This window comes from Orycteropus afer, unplaced genomic scaffold, assembly GCF_000298275.1.
Source record: "Orycteropus afer afer isolate SDZICR_OR568_19922 unplaced genomic scaffold, OryAfe1.0 scaffold00033, whole genome shotgun sequence".
Lineage (NCBI taxonomy): Eukaryota > Metazoa > Chordata > Mammalia > Tubulidentata > Orycteropodidae > Orycteropus > Orycteropus afer.
In genome coordinates, this window is record NW_006921620.1 from 10,807,326 (window position 1) to 10,829,693 (window position 22,368).

Below are 22,368 nucleotides of genomic sequence, written 5' to 3' on the forward strand. Positions count from 1 at the left end.
CCAAGATTATCTTCTGTGTCTGTGTTAATTGGTTTCCCTTTTCTTTGTTGAAGAGGGTCTGTGCAATCCTTCTGCCTAGTCCGCCATCTTGCCCCGCCTCAAGCCTTTCTTTTTTAAAAAAATAAACATTCACTGTTTGTATAAATTAAATTTGGAAATAGAATATGTTATGAAGGAACTATCAAAGCATTACTTTGGATGTCCTAATTGCATTTGATTATCCTTTACATTGCTGAACATTTTAAGATTTACCATTTTTGTGCTTGTTTAGCTGTGTATCTATTTCCTGATGTCAAAACAACTGGTAAGATTGTTTGAACAGAACATTCCAGTGTTTAAATATTCTAATTGGTTCAAACCCACCAGTCACTCCTTGGAAGAAAGATGGGGCAATCTACTTCCGTAGTGGTACTGCCTCGGAAACCCAAGGAGGGGTTGCTATGAGTCGGGTCCAATTTGACGTCACATAACAACAACAACAATGCAGAGAATGTGTATAAATAAAGGGGAGAGAGTTGAGAGGTAGAAAAATATACCAGGTGATAACAGTGTACTCACCTTTTTCATCCCAGACACTGCTCTGACTGTGAAGAGAAAAGCAGTCCTTCCTCCAAATACACTATCATTTTGGAACTTTCCTTGCAAATTTTTTTTTTTTTTTTTGTATTCAAATAGTTGTGAACTACTTAGCAGTCACACCTAGGATGAAGACATCCAAACCCCTGAACAATGGGAATCCTACATGGAACAGGAAAACGTCATCTTTGTCACCTCTTAGGACTGTTAGGTAAAGAAATCCACATTTATTGACTGTGATTCAATCTCTAGGCCCTCACAAATTCAAGTGATAGTATGTACATAGTTTCCATATTTAAATCCATTCACAGATATTCTTCTCCCTTTTCCTGAAAAGTTTGGTTGATCGATAAGACATACCCAATTTAAGAATTAGATGCCACTGGAGATACAAATAGAAAGATGATATACATTTGGATAATTTTAGTTGAGAAGCTTGAAATTTTAAGCAGAACAAAGAGTATTATGAACAAAGGTACAAACTAAGGAATACACATGAGATTGTACTATCTTAGTCAGTTTCACTAGAGATTTGGATATACCCAAATGATACTGCAGGAAATTCTGGGGAAAACACCAGACAGAGTCAGTGACTGGGACACTAAACTATGGACTTTGCTAGTTAGCAATGTCGGATACCTTAGGCTAAGGGAAATTAGGCATTTTTCCCTGTCCCTTATCCTCTTTTGTAAATAAAGGGATTAAATTGAACAATCTTTAAGGGTCCTGTCAGTCTTAAAAGTCTGTACTACACTATGTCACGTCACTGACTCAAGGTAAAGAGCTTGGGGTGGGGAGAAGACAAAGTTTAAAAAAATTATATGGTTTCTAATGACAGAAAAAAAATCCTATCAAGAGGATTAAATAACAAGTATTGAGAAGCACTGTAGAGTGTGTTGTCTCCTGCACTTCTTTCTTGTCATACAGATAAAACAGGAACCAAAGATAAGGCAAGACAACTTATCCCATATCTCTACCCATCCTACCTTGCCAACTATTTTTCCTTTGGTAGCTAATGGCAGGTTTAAAAAGGTTAAACCACTGGTGGCAGAAGAAGGCAGTCAAGAGCACTTCACTGTCAAGAACCCAGCAGGGTCTACAAAAATCCTGGATTGAATTTAGAGACTGAATTAAAAGGACACATTTTGATCAAATTAATGTATGAGAATGAGCGCTCATTGCTATTTAAATGTTTACTGACTCCTTAAATGGACCAGGTACAGTGTTTTAGGAGACTTACTAAGCCTTAATTCCTTCTTGCTATGTGGGAATGTAGGCTAAGTGGGGCCATATGATCCCATTATTTCAAGAGAAGTGAGAGTAGGCTTTTTCTGTCAAATCCACCCATTTAAAAAATATTTGATAATGATTTCAAATAATAATAATGAAAGAGCACCACCTAAGCATTAAAAGAAAAGTTCAAAAAGAAGGAAAACAAAAATTGCTGGCAAGAGTGTGGAAAGACTAGAATTATGTAGACTTCATACACTGCTGACAGACTACAACCAAATGGTGCAACCACTGTGTAAAGTGGTGCTTCCTTAAAAAACTGGAAATAGAAATATCACATGATCCAGCAATCCTACTATAAGCAATGAAAAAACCCTAGAGAAATAAGAGGTGTGATACACATAGATATATGCACATACCCATTCATTGCAGCATTATTCACATTAGTAAAAAGATGGAAACAATCTATGTGCCCATCAATGGATGAATGGATAAACTGTGATACATACTCACAGTGGAATACTACACAATGTTAAAAAATTATGACGAATCTATGAAAAACTTCATAACATGAATGAACATGGGTGACATTATGTTGAGTGAAATTAGTCAATGACAAAAAGATAAACACTGTATGAGACTACTACTACATAAGGTCAAGAAAAAGTTGACACATAGCAAACATTCTTTGAAGGTTACTAGGGATCGAAGGATGCTCTGGTTACCTAGAGCCACTCTGACAAGAGTATACCACAAATGGGATGGCCTTAACAAACAGGAGTTTATTTTCTTAGAGTCTGGAGGCTAGAAGTCCGAGTTCAAAGTGCCAGGCTCTAGGGGCTGTGTGAAAGCCCCTTGACCTTGGGCTTCAGCTCTGCCTCTTGCTCCCAGACCACTGAAGCTAGAGGCTTTTCTTCACTCAGGCAGCTACTGGCTGCTGAGGTTAACAAGTCCAAGGTCAACAAATAAAATGGCACAGTCCCGATGTTACCAAACCACATGGCAGGCCATTAATTCAAGTCCATTGTAAATCCCAAGATTGGCAGACCATGGCAGGCTACTGAACAACATGGCTACATGGAGGGTCCAAGTGTGCCATAAAGCAGAGGCCATTCCCAAGGCTTCTCCTTATATACAGGAAGCAGACCACATCCCAAAGGCAGCTACTCAGTTGCTTGTGGTGGATCCCACCATGGAGTTGATTGCCAGTCTCATCATGGGGAATAACTACCACCAGCTGCCCAGCCACTCAATCAGGCCCAGCCAAGTTGACACACAAAGGAGAAGAGAAGACAAATTGTAAGTCAGCAAAAAATGATCAAGGCAAAGGAAGATAATAGGAGGAGCACAAGAGTTCCTTACATATACTATCCTACAACAGCAGTAATAGCAATAATCTCTGAATGGATATATAGATAGACATGCAAGTTGAACAAGTGTGTGAAGGCAAGTGGGACTACACCACAAATATATATAGGTTCGACAGAGGATACTTCTATATGGATTTATATGTGCTGCTAATACTTCCATCTGAACTACTTTGGTCATGTTGTCAAAAGGGACTATTCCCTGGAGAAGGATATCATGCTTGGTAGAGTGGAGGGTCAATGAGAAAAGGGAAGGCCCTCAAGGAGACAGATTTACACACTGGCTGTAACAATGGGCTCAGGGATAGCAAAGATTGTGAGGCTGGCACAGGACTGGGCAGTGTTCCATTCTGTTGTACACAGGGTCACAATGAGTTGAAGCCAACTCGACGGCACCTAACAACAACAACAACAGGGGGCTAAGAAAACTTCTTAGCCATAACCAAACACCTTGAGAGAATGTGTTAATGAGCATGGGGGCTCAGGACCATAGTATCAGGGTACATCAAGTTTAACTGGCACAACATAGTCCACAAAGATAATGTTCTACATTCTGCTATGGTGAGTAGGGCTTTAAAAGCTTGCAAACAGTCATCTAAGGTACAACTCTTGGTCTCCTTCCTTTTGAAGCAAAGAAGAATGAAGAAAATCAAAGACACAGGAAAACAATTAGTCTAGAGGACTAATGGACCACTTGAACCTCAGCCTTCATGACTCTGAGTATAGAACTAGATGGTATCCAGCTACCACTGCTGACAGCTCTGAAAGTGATCTTGATAGAATATCCTAGGTAGAGGGGGAGAAAAATGTGGAAGGACACTCAAAATTATAAAAAACACCAAACTCTGATCAGGTAGAGATGGGTAGAAATTTCAAGATTATGGTCCTTAAAAAACTCACTGCCATTGAGTTGATCCCGACTCATAGTGACCCCTCATTGGGTTTCTGAGGTGGTATCTGTACAGAAGTAGATTGCCCAGTCTTCCTTCTGAGGAGTGGCTGGTGGGTTTGAACCACCACCCTTCTAGTTTGCAGTCAAATGCCTTAGGCACTGGAACTGAACTCACCCTCATGGCTCAACTTTCAGCTAAACAACAGACAGGATTATAAAATGATTATAAAATGAACCAGAGAAGTACACATCTCTTAGCACAATCAACCATAAGAGATCATAAAGGTAACATTTGCCTATGCATAAAGGTCAGAAGGCAGGAAAGAATAGGAAAGAATGACAAATGGAAATGGTAAACACAGGAAGGAAGTGGGAAGAGTGCTCTTACATTGTGAGGATTGTAATCAATGTGATGAAGCAAAATGTATATAAATTATTGAATGGAAAATCAATTTGCTCTGTAAATGTTCACCCAAATCACAATGAAAAGTTAAAAAATAAAATAAAACTAATGTTGACACATTGTGGTAAATGAAACTAAATGCCACTAAACAACTTGTGTGTTGTTGCTGTTGTTATGTGTCGTGGAGTTGGACCCAACTCATAGTGACCCCTCCTTGGATTTCTGAGGTGGTATATCACTATGGAAGGAGATTGCCCAACCTTCCTTCTGAGGAGTGGCTGGTGGGTTTGAAACGCCAGCCTTCTGGTTAGCAGTCAAGTACCTTAGGCACTATGCTACCAAATTGTCAAATGGTACCCTAACTTGCTGCATAAACGTTCATCAAAAACTCAGAAAATATTATTTTAAAAAAACTGAAAACCATAATGAAATGCTGTGGATGAATCTTTATAAAATCCAGATTTTGAAATATGTATTAGGATAACTGGGGAACTTTGACTCTGGCTGTTTATTAGATGACAGTATGGAATTATTGCTAATTTTTTTACTTACAGTAATGGTATTTATGATTCTGGAGAATGTTCTTATTCTTAAGGGATATATATTGAAGTATTTGAACTGAGTTGTTTTGATATCTACAACTTTCAAATTGTTGGGTTTTTTTATTTTATTTTTTAAAGTATGGAGTGCAAAAACAAGCAGCAAAATGTTAATTGTTGAATCCAGATGGAGGATAAGCATATTCATTATACCGTTCTTTCCACTTTTCTGTACTGTTTAATATTTTCAAAATAAAATGTTTTGGGGAAGATTAGAAAAAAAAAAAAAAAAGAACAAAACCAATCAACAACTAAGGGAAAAAAAAGCTATTTAAGGTCTACTCAGCCCTCTTCTGATTATAGTTTAGAAGGTTCTTCAGGATGGAAGTAAAAAGCTTCAATATAATTATAAAAAGACAAAAGAGGGTTATTTAGTCAATGTTGTAAGAACACTTAGCATTTAGGAAGAGGAAAAGACCTTAAAGAAGTGCCATTTTAGATAGAGTTAAAAAATCTATTACAGTTCACTTATGTTTACAAGTAATACATTGGAAATGGTTTATGCAGATTGCATGTAAATAATTTTAAATCTGAATGCTAATGAATCACAGAAAAACAAAAAAAACCTCACTGCCGTTGAGTGGGATCCAACTCATAGTGACTCCTCCTTGGGTTTCTGGTAGTATCACTATAGAAGTACATTGCCCAACCTTCTTCAAATGCCTTAGGCACCAGGCTACCAGAGCTCTCAAAGGCATCACAGAAGCTCTTTTATTCCTACTAGACCAAACACCTAAGTAGCGGGTTCTGATTTTACTTGTGTTAAATGGGAATTTAGAACTACAAAGGATATCAGAGGTAACCTAATCCTGTACTTAATTTCAGTTAAAAATAATATTTAACACTGATATTGGAATACTTATTTTCTAGGAAATATCTTAGGTTCATTCTTATATTCAGGCTCACATGCAGACCAGATTTGTGAACTGCTCTAAAATATGGTAATGCAACTCAGACTTTTTTAAGTGGATACAACCAAAACTGGAGCATATATTCCTCTTTGAACATCAAAGTTATTAAAATACCTTTAACTAAAATGGCGAAATCAGATTGACGAGCAGGCGTGGCATGCGAAAGATCAAGGATTCTGTTTGGGTCACAGTAGGTACAAGATGTCTACTAAACCAGTCACTCTTATTTGAATAATTGCTACTTAGATATTCATTTATCAAATAAAATAAAATATACCAAAAAGTAAGCAGCATACGCTGATGTGAAAACAATCAGTAACTGCATAAGTAAAACACCGACTCTTACACACACCAGGGAAAATAATGAAGTGTTTTTTCAAGAACAGCAATATATGCTTTATTGTTTATTTCTTTAGTTGCTTTGTTTTATCAGTGTTACTGAAGGTAGTTTGAAAATAGCATATTAGCTTGCTGGGCTATAACCTTAAGATCACAAAATATTAAAGCTGAAATGGGACTTAGAGATCTTCCAGTTTAAAACCTGTATTTTAGAGATGGAAACTGATGATTCAGGAGAGTAAGTGGCTTGATCAGTGTGACACAGATGGTTGACCGAAAGAATACAGAATGAGACTGCCTTTAAACACTTAGTATGGTTTAAGAGTTTATATCAAATTTCACTTTGCAGGATCTATACAATTCAGATTTTGAAGGTCAGCTTGAGGCTTTCTTTATTTCTATGAATTTCATAAATATAATAATAAATGTGGTATCTTCATGTTGTAGCAATTCCTGGGTGTCATAAACAGTTTCCACTTAGCCACTAATCAAAATGTTGGTGGTTCAAATCCACCCATCAGTGCTGTGAAAAAAAGGCCTGGCTATCTACTTTGGTAACACTGTAGTCACTGAAAACCCTAAGGAGAAGTTCTAATCTGGTACACATGGAGTCACCATGAGCTGGAATCAATTCAACAGCAATGTTTTTCTTCTATTTTTTATTTTTCAGAATAGAGGTTATGGCCTTCCCTTGTTCATAAATTTCATATAATTTTAGTCACTCGTGGAAACATTTAGAAAGAAATTAGAAATAAATACACACATATGCACATGCACACACACATATGGTTAATTTCTGCTATTACAAAAATAACAGTCACTTAGGTACAAAGGCAGAATTTTTCATTTACTAAATATTTGTGGAAAAGTATTTGGGATAAAGGGGAAAAACACGTGTTTAAAGAGAAAAATGCATTACAGTAACATACTCTGCCTAACTAATGTCAGTTTGTTTCATTCATAAGCAAACATTGATCAAGCTTTGGCAACGTACATTGCTCTTGCTTGCACACTGGCAGCTTCCTTCAAGAGGAAAGAAATAACTCAATGCAATGGAAAAGAGGAACTGAAATGGCTCCGCAGCTCCCCAAACTGAGTACAAATTTCCCGTCTCACCAACTTCAAGGGTTCATGACTCTGAACCTTAGGGAAGGAGGAAGAAAAAATAATGGAATAGTAGGTAGAAAAGAGGAAAGAAAAGTAAAGGAAAAGACAAATACGTCCCAGATGTATCTGTGCCCACTCCAAATCATCAGTTACAGTAGAACAGTTTTTTAAGTGCACAAATATTCTTCCTTCCTTTCACTTAAAATACAGAATATTCATGTGTCTCAAGGAAGAGTGATATTGGACCAAAATGATTAAATTAGCTTTATTGTTCAAATACAGAATTTATGAAGACAATATAATTCAAAAGAAACTTCCTAAAGAAATACATAAAAACACATCCTTTTTGAGATACGTAGCTGATGGGTTCAGATTTTCAAAAGCTGTATTATTTTGTGTAACTGAAAAATATTTTGGTTCTCAGTTTCAGAGACTGTGAACAGGTTCTCAGTTTCAGAGACTGTGAACAGTGTATAGGGAGAACCTTCACCCAAGCTGGGGAGAACCTTCACCCAAGCTGGGAAGAATGCACTACACCTCAGGCCCTTTATTACGGTGTCCTCTAAGGAGTCTTCCTCCTTTGAATCAAGTTACACTCTCAACACACTGACTACTATCTAATCACATAACTCATAAAAGTCTTAAGTCAATCTATTGATCACCTCCCTTCCCACACTTGCGCCACCAGAGTAATTCTGAGGCTTAGTTCTGTTAGGATACTTACTGATCTTCTGCATAATCCATTGTGAGTGGAGCAGAGGATATACATTTCCAACATTTCAAGAGGCTTTCTTTTTCTGCTTCTGCCTAAATATGGTATCTCCCTAATTCATAAATCTATTCTGAATGTTAATTAAATATTTCCAAAGCACTTTAATATTCTCCCAGAATGCTAATACGAAAATAGCAATTTATGTTCATTTGACTAAGCAGAAAGTATGCCCTCCCAAATTAAGTGCCGCTGAATTTGATTCAAATGAAGCCAATGTCTTAAAAATAGAAGAAAAGAAAAAAAAGTTTGACACCTACTATGTTCAAGACTCTGTGCCATATAGGGAGATACAAGTAAACTTTCTAGGACTAAAATAACTGCCATAAATTACAACATCTCATATTATTTAACTCACACCATTTTCCTCTGGGCTTAAAAGATAAATTAGATGAAAAACACTTACCTTTTTAGCATTAAGCTTTTACACTGCACAACACTATATCTACTTACATAAAAATCCAGTATTTTCAACATATCAACATATTTTTCACATTTTGTTCATTAGGTTTTTGAATGTATTTTAGCATGAAGTTTCCATTTATTGTATCCAAAAATAAAAATAACTTCAAAGTCTTTTTGCGGCTCCCCAAACACAGTTAGGGAATAATGATTGTATGCTAAAAAATGTAAAATGCAATTTGTGCTGTGTCCCATTTACTACAGAATCACTACAAACAATGTATTTTGTACAGCATATTGCTCCAGGGAAACTGGATCAGCATCAGGAATGAACAAAGAACACTGCATTTGAAATCAGCTAATTTGGCTTCAGCTCTTTTAAAAACTATTTGTTATGATATTGCTTCCTTTCAAGCACATAATATTATATTTTCCTCAATAAAACTAAACAGTTGCTGTGATTTCAGCATCCTTAATTTTCCACTTTGTAAACACTAAATAGTTAAACATTGCAGACCTGGAAGTCTCTAGCCAGTCATCTGATCCACCCATCTCCTTGTCTAAGGTGCTGTTATGTCACATAAACATATATATATGTTTATGTGTATATATATATATATATATATAGTGGCCTTGGTCGAGGTTCTTACCTGCCCACAGGCCAGGCCCATTCCTCTTTCTCCCATGCCATGCGGACATGATAAATTTAACTCCAGGGCATCTGCTCCAGAATCCTTTAAGACATGGAAAGAAAATGAAAGAAAAGGCAAAGCTTTATTTGTATGCTGACATACTTTCACCACTGATAATTCAACAAAGGTCATGTTTGTGGAACTTTACTCTGTTTTTTCATCACAGTTATCTTATGAGATACATTCTGATTCTCTTAACTAAAGGTATGTATAACATGAACAACAACAACAGCAGTCTAATATTTACTAAGTATTTGACTCATTTCCAACTTAGAGTGACACTATGGGACAGAGTAGAAATGCTTCATAGAATTTTCAAGGCTGAAATCTTTACAGAAGCAGACTGACTCATCTTTCTCCCTTGGAGCAGCTGGTGGGTTTGAACTACCAACATTTTTATTAGCAGTTGAGCACTTAACTATTGTGCCACCAGGGATCCACATTACAAAGAGCTACATTTATTTCATAAACTGCAACTGCAAACTTATAATTAGTTACCTTAAGAGAGAATAATTACACTTACTGAGCACTTAAAATACGCAGGCACTTTACTAGGCCCTTCATATATTTTATCTTCTTTAATCCTATGACAACTCTACAAGGTAAGAAACAGTTTTATTTTCATTTTACAAATGGTAAGACCGAGACATAAAGATCTAAAGTGACTTACCCAAGGGCGCACAAGTTGTATATGAGAATAGGGTCTTGAACTCAAGTATTTTGAGTTCAGAGCCTGTGTTTCTGCCCAAAATTACAATTCATTAGAAACTCTTTATTCCATGGCTGGAGTTGGTACAAAGTATTATGAAAGATATAATAACTTGGCATCCTTAAAGCTTTTAAATTTGAAGTAAAAATTAAAATCCTTTACAATCACCCACCAGCCGCTCCACACAAGGAAGATGGGACAATCTACTTCTGTAAAGATTTACTACCTCGGAAAACCAGTGGGGGTCGCTATGAGTTGGAATCGACTCACGACAGTGAGTTTGGTTTTTGGTTATCCAAAACAGAGACTTTTCAGTTGCAGATTATTAAAAATTTCCCAATATCACATTATATACAAACATCAGCCTACCAAACACACCTGGAAAACCTTTAGCATGAGCACCTCAAAAGCTGAATTAATCTTGTTCAAGGTGCGTCCAAGAGATTAGGAATATGCATTTGGCCTCTGCTGGAATATTCCTGTCTCGGGATGCACATCATCTTAAAAGGCAGTTAATTCCAATTCTGAGTGACTAAAACTATTCAAAAAAGCCTTAATTGCTGAATTAACAAGAAATATTAACTTAACAGAAACTAGGCATGCATTCTGACTCCTCTTAGTTACGGGTATTTTAGTTTAGTCATTTAGCACAGAATTTATCTGTCTCACCTAAATGATTTTATGAAATAAAGTACTGTGGTTAAAGGAGAACACAGGAAATAAGGCGTTATTTCATACTGTGTTACAGATGATAGATAATTTATATATTATCTATCATCCATTTATCTATATGATGTAGGGTGTATGTGTTAATAGTGTGGACTCGTATCCCCATTTCAAGGATTTAAATCTCACCTTTACCACATACTGACAGTATGAACTGTTGTAGTGTGGTTGTCAGGTGCTGTCGAGTAGGCGCTGACTCATAGGGACCCTATGTACAAAAGAGCGAAACACTGTCCACATCCTGTGCCATCCTCACAATCCTTGCTATACCTGAACCTATCATTGCAGCCACTGGGTCAATCCACCTTGCTGAGGACCCTCCTCTTTTTTGTTGACCTTCTACTTTACCAAGCATGATATCCTTCTCCAGGAAATGGTCCCTTCTGACAACATGGCCAAAGCATGTCAGATAAGTCTGGCCATTCTCACTTGCAAGGAGTATTCTGGCTGCACTTCATCTAGAACAGATTTGTTTGTTCTTTTGGCAGTCCATGGTACTTTCAGTATTTTTCGCCAACACCACAACTCAAAAGCATCAACTCTTCCTGGGTCTTCCTAATTCACTGTCCAGCTTTTACATGCATACGAGGCAATGGAAAATATCATGGCTGGGTTAGGCACACCTTAGTGTACAAAGAGATATCTTTGCTCTTCAGCACGTTGAAGAGGTGTTTTGCAGCAGATTTGCCCAGTGCAATATGATGTCTGATTTCATGGCTGCAGCTTCCATTGGTGGTGATTTTGGATCCAAGTAATATGAAATCTTTGACAACTTCGATCTTTTCTCCATTTATAGTGATGCTCCTTATTGGTCCAGTTGTGAGGATTTTAATTTTTTTTTTTTAAGATTGAGGTATAGTCCATACTATAGACTGTAGTCTTTAATCTTCATCGGTAAGTGCTTCAAGTTATACTCATTTTCAGCAAGCAAGGTTATTCTTGATGTTATCCCACAATTTATCTGGTTTTTGGTCACTGCGGTTCAATGAATCAAACCTATTCTTCAGATGGTCTCTAAATTAAGGTGGGATGTAATCAAGATCATATATTGACTCTCATGGACTTGTTTTAATTGTCTTCAGCTTTAACTTGAACTTGCATAGGAGAAATTGATGGTCTGTTCTGCAGTAAGCTCCTGGCCTTGTTTTGGATGAAGATACTGAGTATCTCCTTTGCTTTTTTCCACTGATGTACTTGATCTGATTCCTGTATATTCTATCTGGCAAGGTCCACATGTATAGCGGTCATTTATGTTGTTGAAAAAGGTATTTGTAATGAATTAGTCATTGGATTTGCAAAATTCTATCATGTGACCTCCAGCATCATTTCTATCACCAAGGCCATATTTTCTAACTACCAGTAATTCTTTGTTTCCAATTTTTTTGCATTCCAATCACCAGAATAATCAATGCATCTTGATTGCACATTTGGTCAATTTCAGACTGCTTAAGTTCGTAAAAATCTTCAATTTCCTCATCTTTGGCTTTAGTGGTTGGTGCAAAATTTTGAATAATAATAGTAGTAGTAACTGGTCTTCCTTGTAGGTATAGGAATATTATCTTATCACTGACAGAACTGTACCTCAGGACAGATCTTGAAACATTCTTTGTGACAATGAATGCCACACCATTCCTCTTCAATTTGTCATTTGTGGCATAGTAGATCATATGATTGTCAGATTCAAAATGGCCAAAACCAGTGCATTTCAGCTCACTAGTGCTGATGACATTGATCTTTATGCATTTCATTTCATTTTTGACTACTTGCAGTTTTCCTACATTCATACTTCGTACATTCCACGTTGCAATTATTAATGGATGTTTGCAGCAGTTTCTTCCTAGTTTGAGTTGTGCCCCATCAGAAAATGAAGATTCCAAAAGCTTTACTCCATACATGTCGTTAAGGTTGACTCTATTTTAAGGAGGCAGCTCTTCCCAATCATACTGTGAGTGCCTTCTGACGTGAGGGGCTCCTTTTCCAGCACTACATCAGGCAGTGTTTCAGGGATATTCATATGGTTTTCCCTGGCCAATTCCTTGAGAAGAGGATGGCCCCCTCTTTCTCTTAGTCTAGCATTCCTGCTGAAACCTGTCATCATAGGTGACCTTGCAGGTATTTGAAACACTGGTGGCATAGCCTCCAGTATCACAGCAACACACAAACCACCACAGTATGACAAACTGACAGAGAAGTTGTGGGCAATATGAACTTGGGCATGTTGTTTAACTACTTTTTACCTTAGTTATTTCATATGTAAAAAATAGAAAACAATGATACCAATGGTACTAAGCCATAAGTTTACCATTATAAAGTCTAAATAAATTTAATTAAGTCTTCCTTATTCATCATACAGCTTTCAAATATATATCAGGCAAATAAAAATATCATGGTGTGAGTCAGGTGCACCTTAATGTTCAATGTGACATCTTTGCTTTTTACCACTTTAAAGAAATCCTTTGTGCCAGATTTGCCTGATGCAAAACGTCATTTCATTTATCGACTGCTGTTTCCATGGGCATTGACTGAAGATCAATGAAACTCTTGACAACTTTAGTCTTTTCCCCATTTATCATAATGTTGCTTATTCACCCAGTTGTGAGGATTTTCCTTTCCTTTATATTGATGTAAGATCCATACTGAAGGCTGTAGTCTTTGATCTTCATCAGTAAGTACTTCAAGTTCTCTTCACTTTTAGCAAGCAAGGTTATGTCATGTGCATATTACAAGTTGTTAGTTTTTTTTCCTAATCCTGATCCACAGTCTTCTTCATATAGTCCAGTTTTTCAGATTATTTGTTCAGTGTACAGATAGAACAAGTATGGTGAAAGGATACAACCCTAATGCACACCATTCCTGATCTTAAACCATGCAGTATCCCCTTGTTCTGTTTAAACAATTGTCTGTTGATCTACATATAGGTCTGTATGTTGTTGTTATTAGGTGCCACTGAGTCAGCTCCAACCCTTAGTGACCCTCTGAACAACTGAACAAAACAGTGTTTGGTCCTGTGCCATCCTCACAGTCTTTGCTATGTTACAGCCCATGGACACAGCCACTGTGTCAATCCATCTCATTGAGGGCCTTCCCCTTTTTCACTGACCCTCTACTTTATCAACCATAATATCTTTCTCCAGGGATGGGTTCCTTCTGAAAATAAGACCAAAGTACGTGAGACAAAGTTTGACCATTCATGTTTCTAAGGAGCATTCTGGCTGTATTTCTTCCAAGACAGACTGGTTTATTCTTCTGGTAGTCCATGGTGTTTTCAGTGTTCTTCACCAGAACAATTAAGTGTTCTGGAATTCCCACTCTTCACAATGTTATCTTTAATATGTTATAATGCACATAGTTGAATGCCTTTGCATAGTTAATAAAACACAGGTAAACATCTTTCTAGCATTCTCTGATTTTAGCCAAGTTCCATCTGACATCTGACATCCCTCATTCTATGTCCTCTTCTGAACCCAGCTTGAATTCCTGATAGTTCTCTGTCTATGTACTACTGCAGCCATTTTTGAATTATCTTCCACAAAATTTTACTTCCTATTATATGGGGTCACTATGAGTCAGAAACGACTCAATGGCAGTGAGGTTTTTTTTTTTTAAAAAAAAAATCATATTAATGAAATGTGCTTTGGTGACATAGTGGGTAAGGCATTTGGCTGCTTACCAGAAGGTTGGTGGTTTAAACTCACCAGCTACTCTGTGAGAGGAAGATGAAGCAATCTACCTCTGTAAAGATTTATAGCCTTAGAAACCCAATGGGGGTTGCTATGAGTTGGATTCACTTGGTGGCAGTGGGATTTTTCATATTAGTGAAAGGGCTCTGGTGATGCAGTGGTTAAGACATTTGGCTGCTACCCAAAAGGTCAGTGGTTAGAACCTGCCAGTTACTTCACAGAGGAAAGATGAGGCAGTTTGCTTCTGTAAAGATTTACAGCCATGGAAACCCAATGGGGGTTGCTATGAGTTGGAATTGACTCTATGGCAAGTATCAGTAGTAGTAGACTCGTATTATTGATATTATTTGAAAATTTTCACATTCTGTTGGATCACCTTTCTTTAGAATGGGCACAAAGATGGATGGATGTCTTCCAGTTGGTTGGCTCAACAGCTGTCTTCCAAATCTATTGGCATACATGAGTGAGCACTTTCAATGTTAAAACCATTTGTTGAAACATTTCAATTGGTGGTATTCCATCAACCCAGAGCCTCATTGTTCAGCAATTTCATAAGTGCAACTTGGACTTCTTTCAATACCATCATTTCTTCTACTATGCTACTTTCTTAAATGCCTGATGATCGACCAGAACTTTTTGGTACAGTTACTTTGTATAGTCCTTCAATCTTCATGCATTGTTCAATATTTTGTCTATAGAATCATTTAACATTGCAACTCGAGGCTTCAATTTTCTCTTCAGTTCTTTCAGCTTGAGAAATGCCAAGTGAATTCTTCCCTTTGATTTTTCTAACTTCTGCTCTGCACATTTCCTTATAATACTTTACTTTGTCTTCTCAAACTGTCCTTTGAAATCTTGTGTTCAGCTCATTTACTTCACTATTTTTCCTTTCACTTTAGTTACTCAATGTTCAAGAGCATGTTTCAGAGTCTCATCTGACACCTATATTGTTTTTTTCTTTTTGTGTTTTTAATGACCTTTTGCTTTCTTGATGAATGATGTTCTTGATATCATCCTACAACACACTTGGTCTTTAGTCATTAATGTTCAGTGCATCAAATGTATTCTTGAGATTATCTCTAAATTTAGGTGGGATGTAATCAGGTCGCATTTTGGCTCTTGTGGACTTGTTTTCCTTTTCATCAGCTTGAACTGGAAATTGCATATGAGTAATTAATGGTCTGTTCAGCAGTAGGCCCCTGGCCTTGTTCTGAGTGATGAGATTGGTTTGAATTCTTTGTATCCCATCAGGTGAAGTCCAAATGTATAGTTATCATCTACTTGTTAAAAAAATGTATTTGTAATGAAGTCACTGGCCTTCCAAAATTCTAATATACAAACACCAGTGTCATTTTTATTCCTAAGACCACATTTTCCAACTACTGATCTTTCTTTGTTCATAGTTTTCACATTTCAATGCCAATAACATCTTAATTGCACATTTGATCAGTTTGAGATGGCAAAATTTGGTAAAAATCTTCATTTCTTCATCTTTGGCATTATTGGTTGGTATAAAAATTTGAAAAACTGTCAGATTAACTGGTCTTTCTTGTAGGGCTATGGATTTTTATTCTGTCACTTGGAGCATTGGTAGTAGTATAATTTCTCAAACTCTCCAAATCACTTTACATAAACTCTCAGAAAAACTAGGGTAGCAAAACCAAAATCCCATGTATAATATGTCTGACAAAACTAGGTAAAAAGACTCTTCCTCTTTTACTTCTCCTTACCATACCTCCCCCTTTCTTTTCTTTCTCTTCCTGATAAGTGCAGTTGTAAAGTCATCGGGCAGGGCAAGGTGGATGGCTGTGAAGATATGAAGGGGAATCATGGCACCACCCCAGTGTGGGATATCAGGGGTATCAGAACCCAAGCAGAGGGAGGAGAATCTCTATGTGGAGGGATGGCTTGGCATGGTGTAGCAGAGCCCATGTGGTGTGGAAGGCCGCATTGGGTTGGTGGGGATTGGCACAGGACATGACAGCCCAAGGAAGTGGAGGGGGACATCCCTTTGGCAAGGCATGAAAGAGACAAAGCCACTCAATTCTCCTGAAATCTAAATTTTTGGGTTCATGGAATTTGGGTGACCTACAGTGATGGTAAGGAGCTCTGGGAGTGTAATGTCTATGGCACTTGACTGCTAACCAGAAGGCTGGTGGTTCAAACCCACCAGCCACTCCTCGGAAAGAAGTTGGGTAATCTACTTCTGTAGTGATACTGCCTTGGAAACCCAAGGAGGGGTCACTATGAGTCAGGTCCAACTTGACAGCACCTAACAACAATAACAACATAGTAATGGTTAAATATATGTGTGAAATTAGATAGGCCATAATTCTCAGGGGCTTGGCAGATATTAGGTAATCATCCTCCATTTAGTGAGCTTACTGAAGCAGCCAATCCGTTGAAAAGGGAGTTTGCTTGGAGATGTGGTCTGCTTCCCATATATATGGATTTTCTGGCAAAGCTCATGCTGTCTAAATTTTGGATTTGATCTTGCATTTACCTCATCATACTCTGACCTTTGGTTCCTGGGACATTAGCCAGTAGCCTGCTGCCTGACCTGCACATTTTGAGTTCATCAGCCTCTGCTACCATGTGAGTCAGGAAGCCTCTGCCTCACCCACAGATTTTAGACTTGCTAGCAACAACTCCATAAGTCATTTCCTAGAAATAAATCTATTAAAATGTACATATATATATATATGTGTGTGTGTATATATATATATATATATACTTCACTGGTTTTGCTCTTCTAGAGAACCCAGCCCTTAGGTGTGCTTTAGAAACTTGGCCTTTTAAGGAATTGTTTCAAGTCAAACAATGGCAAAAAACAAGAAACATCTATTACCACCAAGTCAATTCTGACTCATAACAACCCCCACTGGGTTTCCAAGGCCGTAAATCTTTACAGAAGTAGTTTGCCTCATCTTCCTACTGAGAAGCAGCTGGTGGGTTTGAACAACTTCTGGTTAGCAGCCAACTGCCTTAGCACTATGCCACCAGAACTCCTTAACAATATCCTCAAATCAGAAGAAAACCAAACTCATTGCCGTCGAGTCAATTCCGACTCATAGCGACCCCTCCTTGGGTTTCCAAGGCAGTATCACTATGGAAGTAGATTGCCCAATCTTCCTTCTGAGGAGTGGCTGGTGGGTTTGAATTGCCAGCCTTCCGGTTAGCAGTCAAATGCCTTCGGCACTATGCCACCAGAGCTCCTTAACAATATCCTAGTAAGCACAAAATCTGTGAGTATCTTCCATTCCACACTAGGTATCCACCTCCACTGATGCCTTTATATTCTGCTTACCATCACTCTTCAGGGCCTTATATCCATTTGGTCCTGCATGTATCTGTAATGTGCTTATATCTGCTTTTTAACTTCAGCCTATTTGAGATTTCCCAACTGCAACACCTATTTAATTTAAAAAAAAAAAAAAAAAAAAAACCGGCCACCCAAAAACCGGAAAAAGGGGAAAAAAAAAAAAAAAAAAAAAAGACAACCTAGCTTAAGTAGTTTGACTCTTTGCTAGGAATAGTCAAGGCCACCTGGTTTTGGTACCTGTGCCTCTTGACCAGACTTTCTTTGTCTCATCCTACCAGTTATGGCCAAACTTTTGGCAATCCTTATCAGGTCTCTGGCTTAAAAACTAGTTTTACCTTTAATCACCTCAAGTTTATTAGTGCCAAATAAACTGCTGCCCTTCTCATGTGTTCTATAACCAAAAAACAAACTCACTGCTGTTGAGTCAGATCTGATCATAGTGACCTCTCCTTGGGCTTCTGAGGCAGTAGCACTACAAAAGTAGATTGCCCAATTTTCCTTTCAAGAAGTGGCTGGTGGGTCTGAACCACCAACCTCTTGGTTAACAGTCAAATGCCTTAAGCACTATGCCACCAGAGCTCCCCACGTGTTCTATAGTTGTTTCTTTATTGTTTGTCACATGCCAACACATATGCACATTCAACCAATATTTGAAGAACACTCACTGATGGGCAAAACCTTGTGCTTTAAGTGGGGATTAGCTGTGAACCAAACAGTAGTCTTCTGCCCTCATGTAGCCTGCCTTATACAGTAGGCAGGACAGAGGACATACTGCTAATGACACAAGATTAAATCAACCATTTTATTAAATGCTACACAGGAAAAACATAGGCAAAGGCAGATCCAGATTTTGGGGAGCCTAAAGCTTAAACAATTTTGGGAACCCTCTTTAAAAAATAGTTAAAAACTACAAACACAATATTAGGTACAGGGGCTGGAAAGTGGTCTATATAAATAAGTGACCTGAAGTTTAACCTTCATTACCTTTAAGGTAAACTGGCATCTGAGAATAGAATTTTAGAAAGTGTAGGATAGGGAAGTTTAACTAGCTAGCCAGGGGGCTCAGGGAAAACATCTTTGAGGAAGAGAAAACAATCTGGGCAAGGGAACAACAAAACCAGTCTGAACTGGTTATGTGTTAGAGGAGTTAAAAATGCCAACAGTGACTAGAATATAGCGAGCGCACCAAGGTGACACTGGGGAGGCAGGCAGGGGCCAGATCATGCAGGACTTACAAGAAAAGTTAAACATTTGGAACTTAAGAAACATTTTGAAATCTGTGGGAAGACAGTTGTTACATTGTGGGGAACTGTAGTCAATGTCATGAGATAAAATGTGTGTGAACTGCTGTATGGAAAATGAGTTTGTTCTGTAAACTTTCACCCAAATCACAATAAAAACTTAAAAAAGAAATAAAAAGAAACATTTTGAAATCTTAAGGAGATTTTTGATTGACTGGAGGCAAGAAGATTAATGAAGCTACCGTGGTTAACCTTGAATTAGGGTGAGAGCAATGCATATTGGGCCAATTTATATGCTTCCTCAAATTCAATAGCCTTACTTGCCACCCAGGTTTTGGCTACTAGCTCACAAGGGAGCCCTACTCTCTGCAGCCATCCTCTCATCCTCTGTCACTGTTGACTCTCACTGTGCCCCTCAGGGTAAGAATTGGACTTTGTCACAGGCTGCACTGTACCTGTCACTGTGGGAGCTACAGCAGCACCGGTGCCTAGGCCTGACCAAGAAGCTCTGGTCTTTCCCTCCACTTCTGCTTTAGATGAAGCATCACACCACTTGGTGAAGGATTTGGTTTCCCTAGCAACTGTGCAGAGGGGGCAGGAAACATAACTCACAAGTACAGAGGAAATGAAAGCCCTGTGGTGTGCAACTTGACCCAATGAGAGAGAGATAGGAAACAGTAAGAAACCAGCAAGTTCCTGCCTCAATTTTCTCTCTTCTAAACTGTTATGAGGCAGTATGATTCCATATGTCACCACTGTCCCACAGGACTGAGCACTTGACTATTTCCTTCTGAAGCTTTTGCCTACTCTGTAAGGCACACACTCTATCTCCTTCCCCCTCTTCCCTGTCTCGCCTATCTTTTTTCCTCACTTTTACTGCTCTGGAACCATATCATTCAATAAAGAATTTTCACATTAGTTTGAACGAGGCTTTGTTTTCTAGGGTAATTCACATTAAGAAATAAGTGGATTCAGGATCTATTTTAACACTTAAAATTTTGAGTCTTTAAGTAATGGCTCAGTTTGGTGTATATCTGATTACATAATTGAACTGTGAACACATCTACCTAGTCTAGGCTACTCTGGCTAGTGATTTTACACATAGTAGGTGCTTCATAACTAAAACCAAACTCACTGCTATTGAGTTGGATCTGACTCATAGCAACCCCTCCTTGGGTTTCCGAGGCAGTATCTCTACGGAAGTAGATTGCTCCATCTTCCTTCCGAGGAGCAGCTGGTGGGAATGAACCACCAGCCTTCTGGTTAGCAGTCAAATGCATTAGGCACTATGCCACCAGAGCTCCCAGGTGCTTCATATTCCTTTGCATAAAACTGAAATAGATTAACAACATTCCAGAGAAGTAGGAGAGACTGTATTCAGATATCCATACAAAAAATAAAAAAATAAAATTGTGTAGAGCTTAACAATGCTACTGATTTAACACCAAGCTGTGAAAATTTTCCCAAGATTGCTGCTTCTTTATGATGCTCAAAAAACATGACACATCTAAACTGGGTTTGGGAATGGATGAGAAGACATTATAAGCATGTCCATTCTAAAGCTAGGGAGAAATGCATGGTTTCATTTACATGGCTTTATTTGCAGGAACATGTAAAGCTTTCTCTAGAGTATGCATATTCTGATAAAAAAAAAAGATATACTAGACATACCTTAACTTTTACAAACAGTATTCAGCTGAACTTAACTACACTTTAAGAGTATACCTAGGTTCTTCTTTTTTTAATCACCCCCATAATCTTTAAAAAGTTTACTCAAAATAATAACATAGTATCTTCTGGTGAAACAAGCAAACAGACCAATAAAAAATACTAACTCCTCCCTGTACAAATTTTCACTCCAACAAAGATATTTCAGATATAATAGTAAAAAGCTGATAGCAAGTTTCTTCAACTCCCAAGTGTATAACCCAATAATTAATCTACTACTAGGATTAATGAATTGAAAGCATATACATCGCCATATCATTTGCTGGACTTAAAAATATTGGCATGCTAGATTTGCTGGTGTGGTATTGCTAATTTCTCACATCCCATTCTCACTATCCTCAAAGAAATGTACATTTTAAGTGGAACATTAACTCTTCCTTGAATACTTTTGTTTTTTGTTCATTTTTTGAGTAGGCTATTTCATTGTAAAAGGTTCCCAAGTGGTGCAAAAGTTTGTGCTCAACTAGCTTGGTGGTTCAAATCCATCTAGTGGTTTCACTGAAGAAAGGTGTGGTAATCTTCTTCCTTAAAGACTATGGCCAAAACAACCTTAGGGAGTAGTTGTACTCTATCTATAACACATGGGGTTGCCATGAATCGGAATCGGAAATGGGTTTTTTTTTTTGCCCCCATCATGAAGAAATCTGTTTTAACATATTTGAAGCACATGTTCATAAAAATAAAACCAAATGCTGATTCCACAAAGCTTTCCTAGTGAGATGAAAGACTGATAAATTCTTGTGGCTTTGAACCATTGGCCTTTCATTTACCAGCTCAGTGCTTTAAACACAGTATGTGTAATTAAATAAAATTACAGTTAAACAAATATATATGGACTGTTAAAGATATCTTTTAGTTGTTAGTATTTTATAATTAGAGGCTTTTGACTTCAATAGTAAATTCATTTATTTAAAAATTAATGCCTATTACTAAGAAAATAATTTTTTAAAGTATTTTATTCTTATGAAAAGGCAGGGAAGCAAGCAATGTGATAAAGCCATTCATCAGACCCACTGCCACTGAGTCAACTCTGACTCACAGTAACCCTATAGGACCATGTGGTTTCAACGGTTGTAAATCTTTATAGAAACAGATTACCACATCCTCTTCCTGTGGAGTGGCTGGTGGGCTCAAACTGCTGACCTTTCGGTTAGAAGCTGAGCGATTTAACCACATTCATCACAGTCAGCTTTAAATTGGCAATGCTCATGCCAAAGAAGGTATCTGTGGAACATTTCATGGTCAATTAGGTAAATACATGTATAAAATGGACCCAGCACCAAAAATCACAGAGCCAATTACGGAACATATTTAACTTCACCCCCCTAAGCCCAGAAGTAATTTTTCCCCTCACATTTATAAGATAAGCAAATAAAATGTAAACATTTTTGAACATTATGGAAAGCTTTATAATATTTTAGAATGTAGAGTCAATTAACTCATAAATGTTGCTAGAGTTAGTCATCTACATTTCTTTCTTTCGTTTTAATTTTTATTGTGCTTGGGGTAAAGATTAGAGTTAGTCTTCTACATTCTGAGACATTTTCAAGAAGCCTCAGCTAGGCAGAGGCGGGGCAAGATGGCGGAAGGATTGCACAGACCCTCTTCAACAAAGAAAAGGGAAACCAATTAACACAGACACAGAAGATAATCTTGGACCCCTGAGCCTTGAAGG

At 37.7% G+C, this 22,368-nt stretch overlaps 1 protein-coding gene across 1 annotated transcript in view; it reads right to left on the minus strand.

The window, feature by feature from the left end:
- DPYD (dihydropyrimidine dehydrogenase) overlaps nt 1-22,368 on the minus strand; it is a 1,117,863-nt gene that overhangs the window by 394,250 nt on the left and 701,245 nt on the right. Inside the window, exon 15 of the mRNA XM_007936128.1 lies at nt 9,246-9,329. Within this exon, the coding sequence (XP_007934319.1) occupies nt 9,246-9,329 (84 nt within the window). The remainder of the gene's footprint in view (nt 1-9,245; nt 9,330-22,368) is intronic.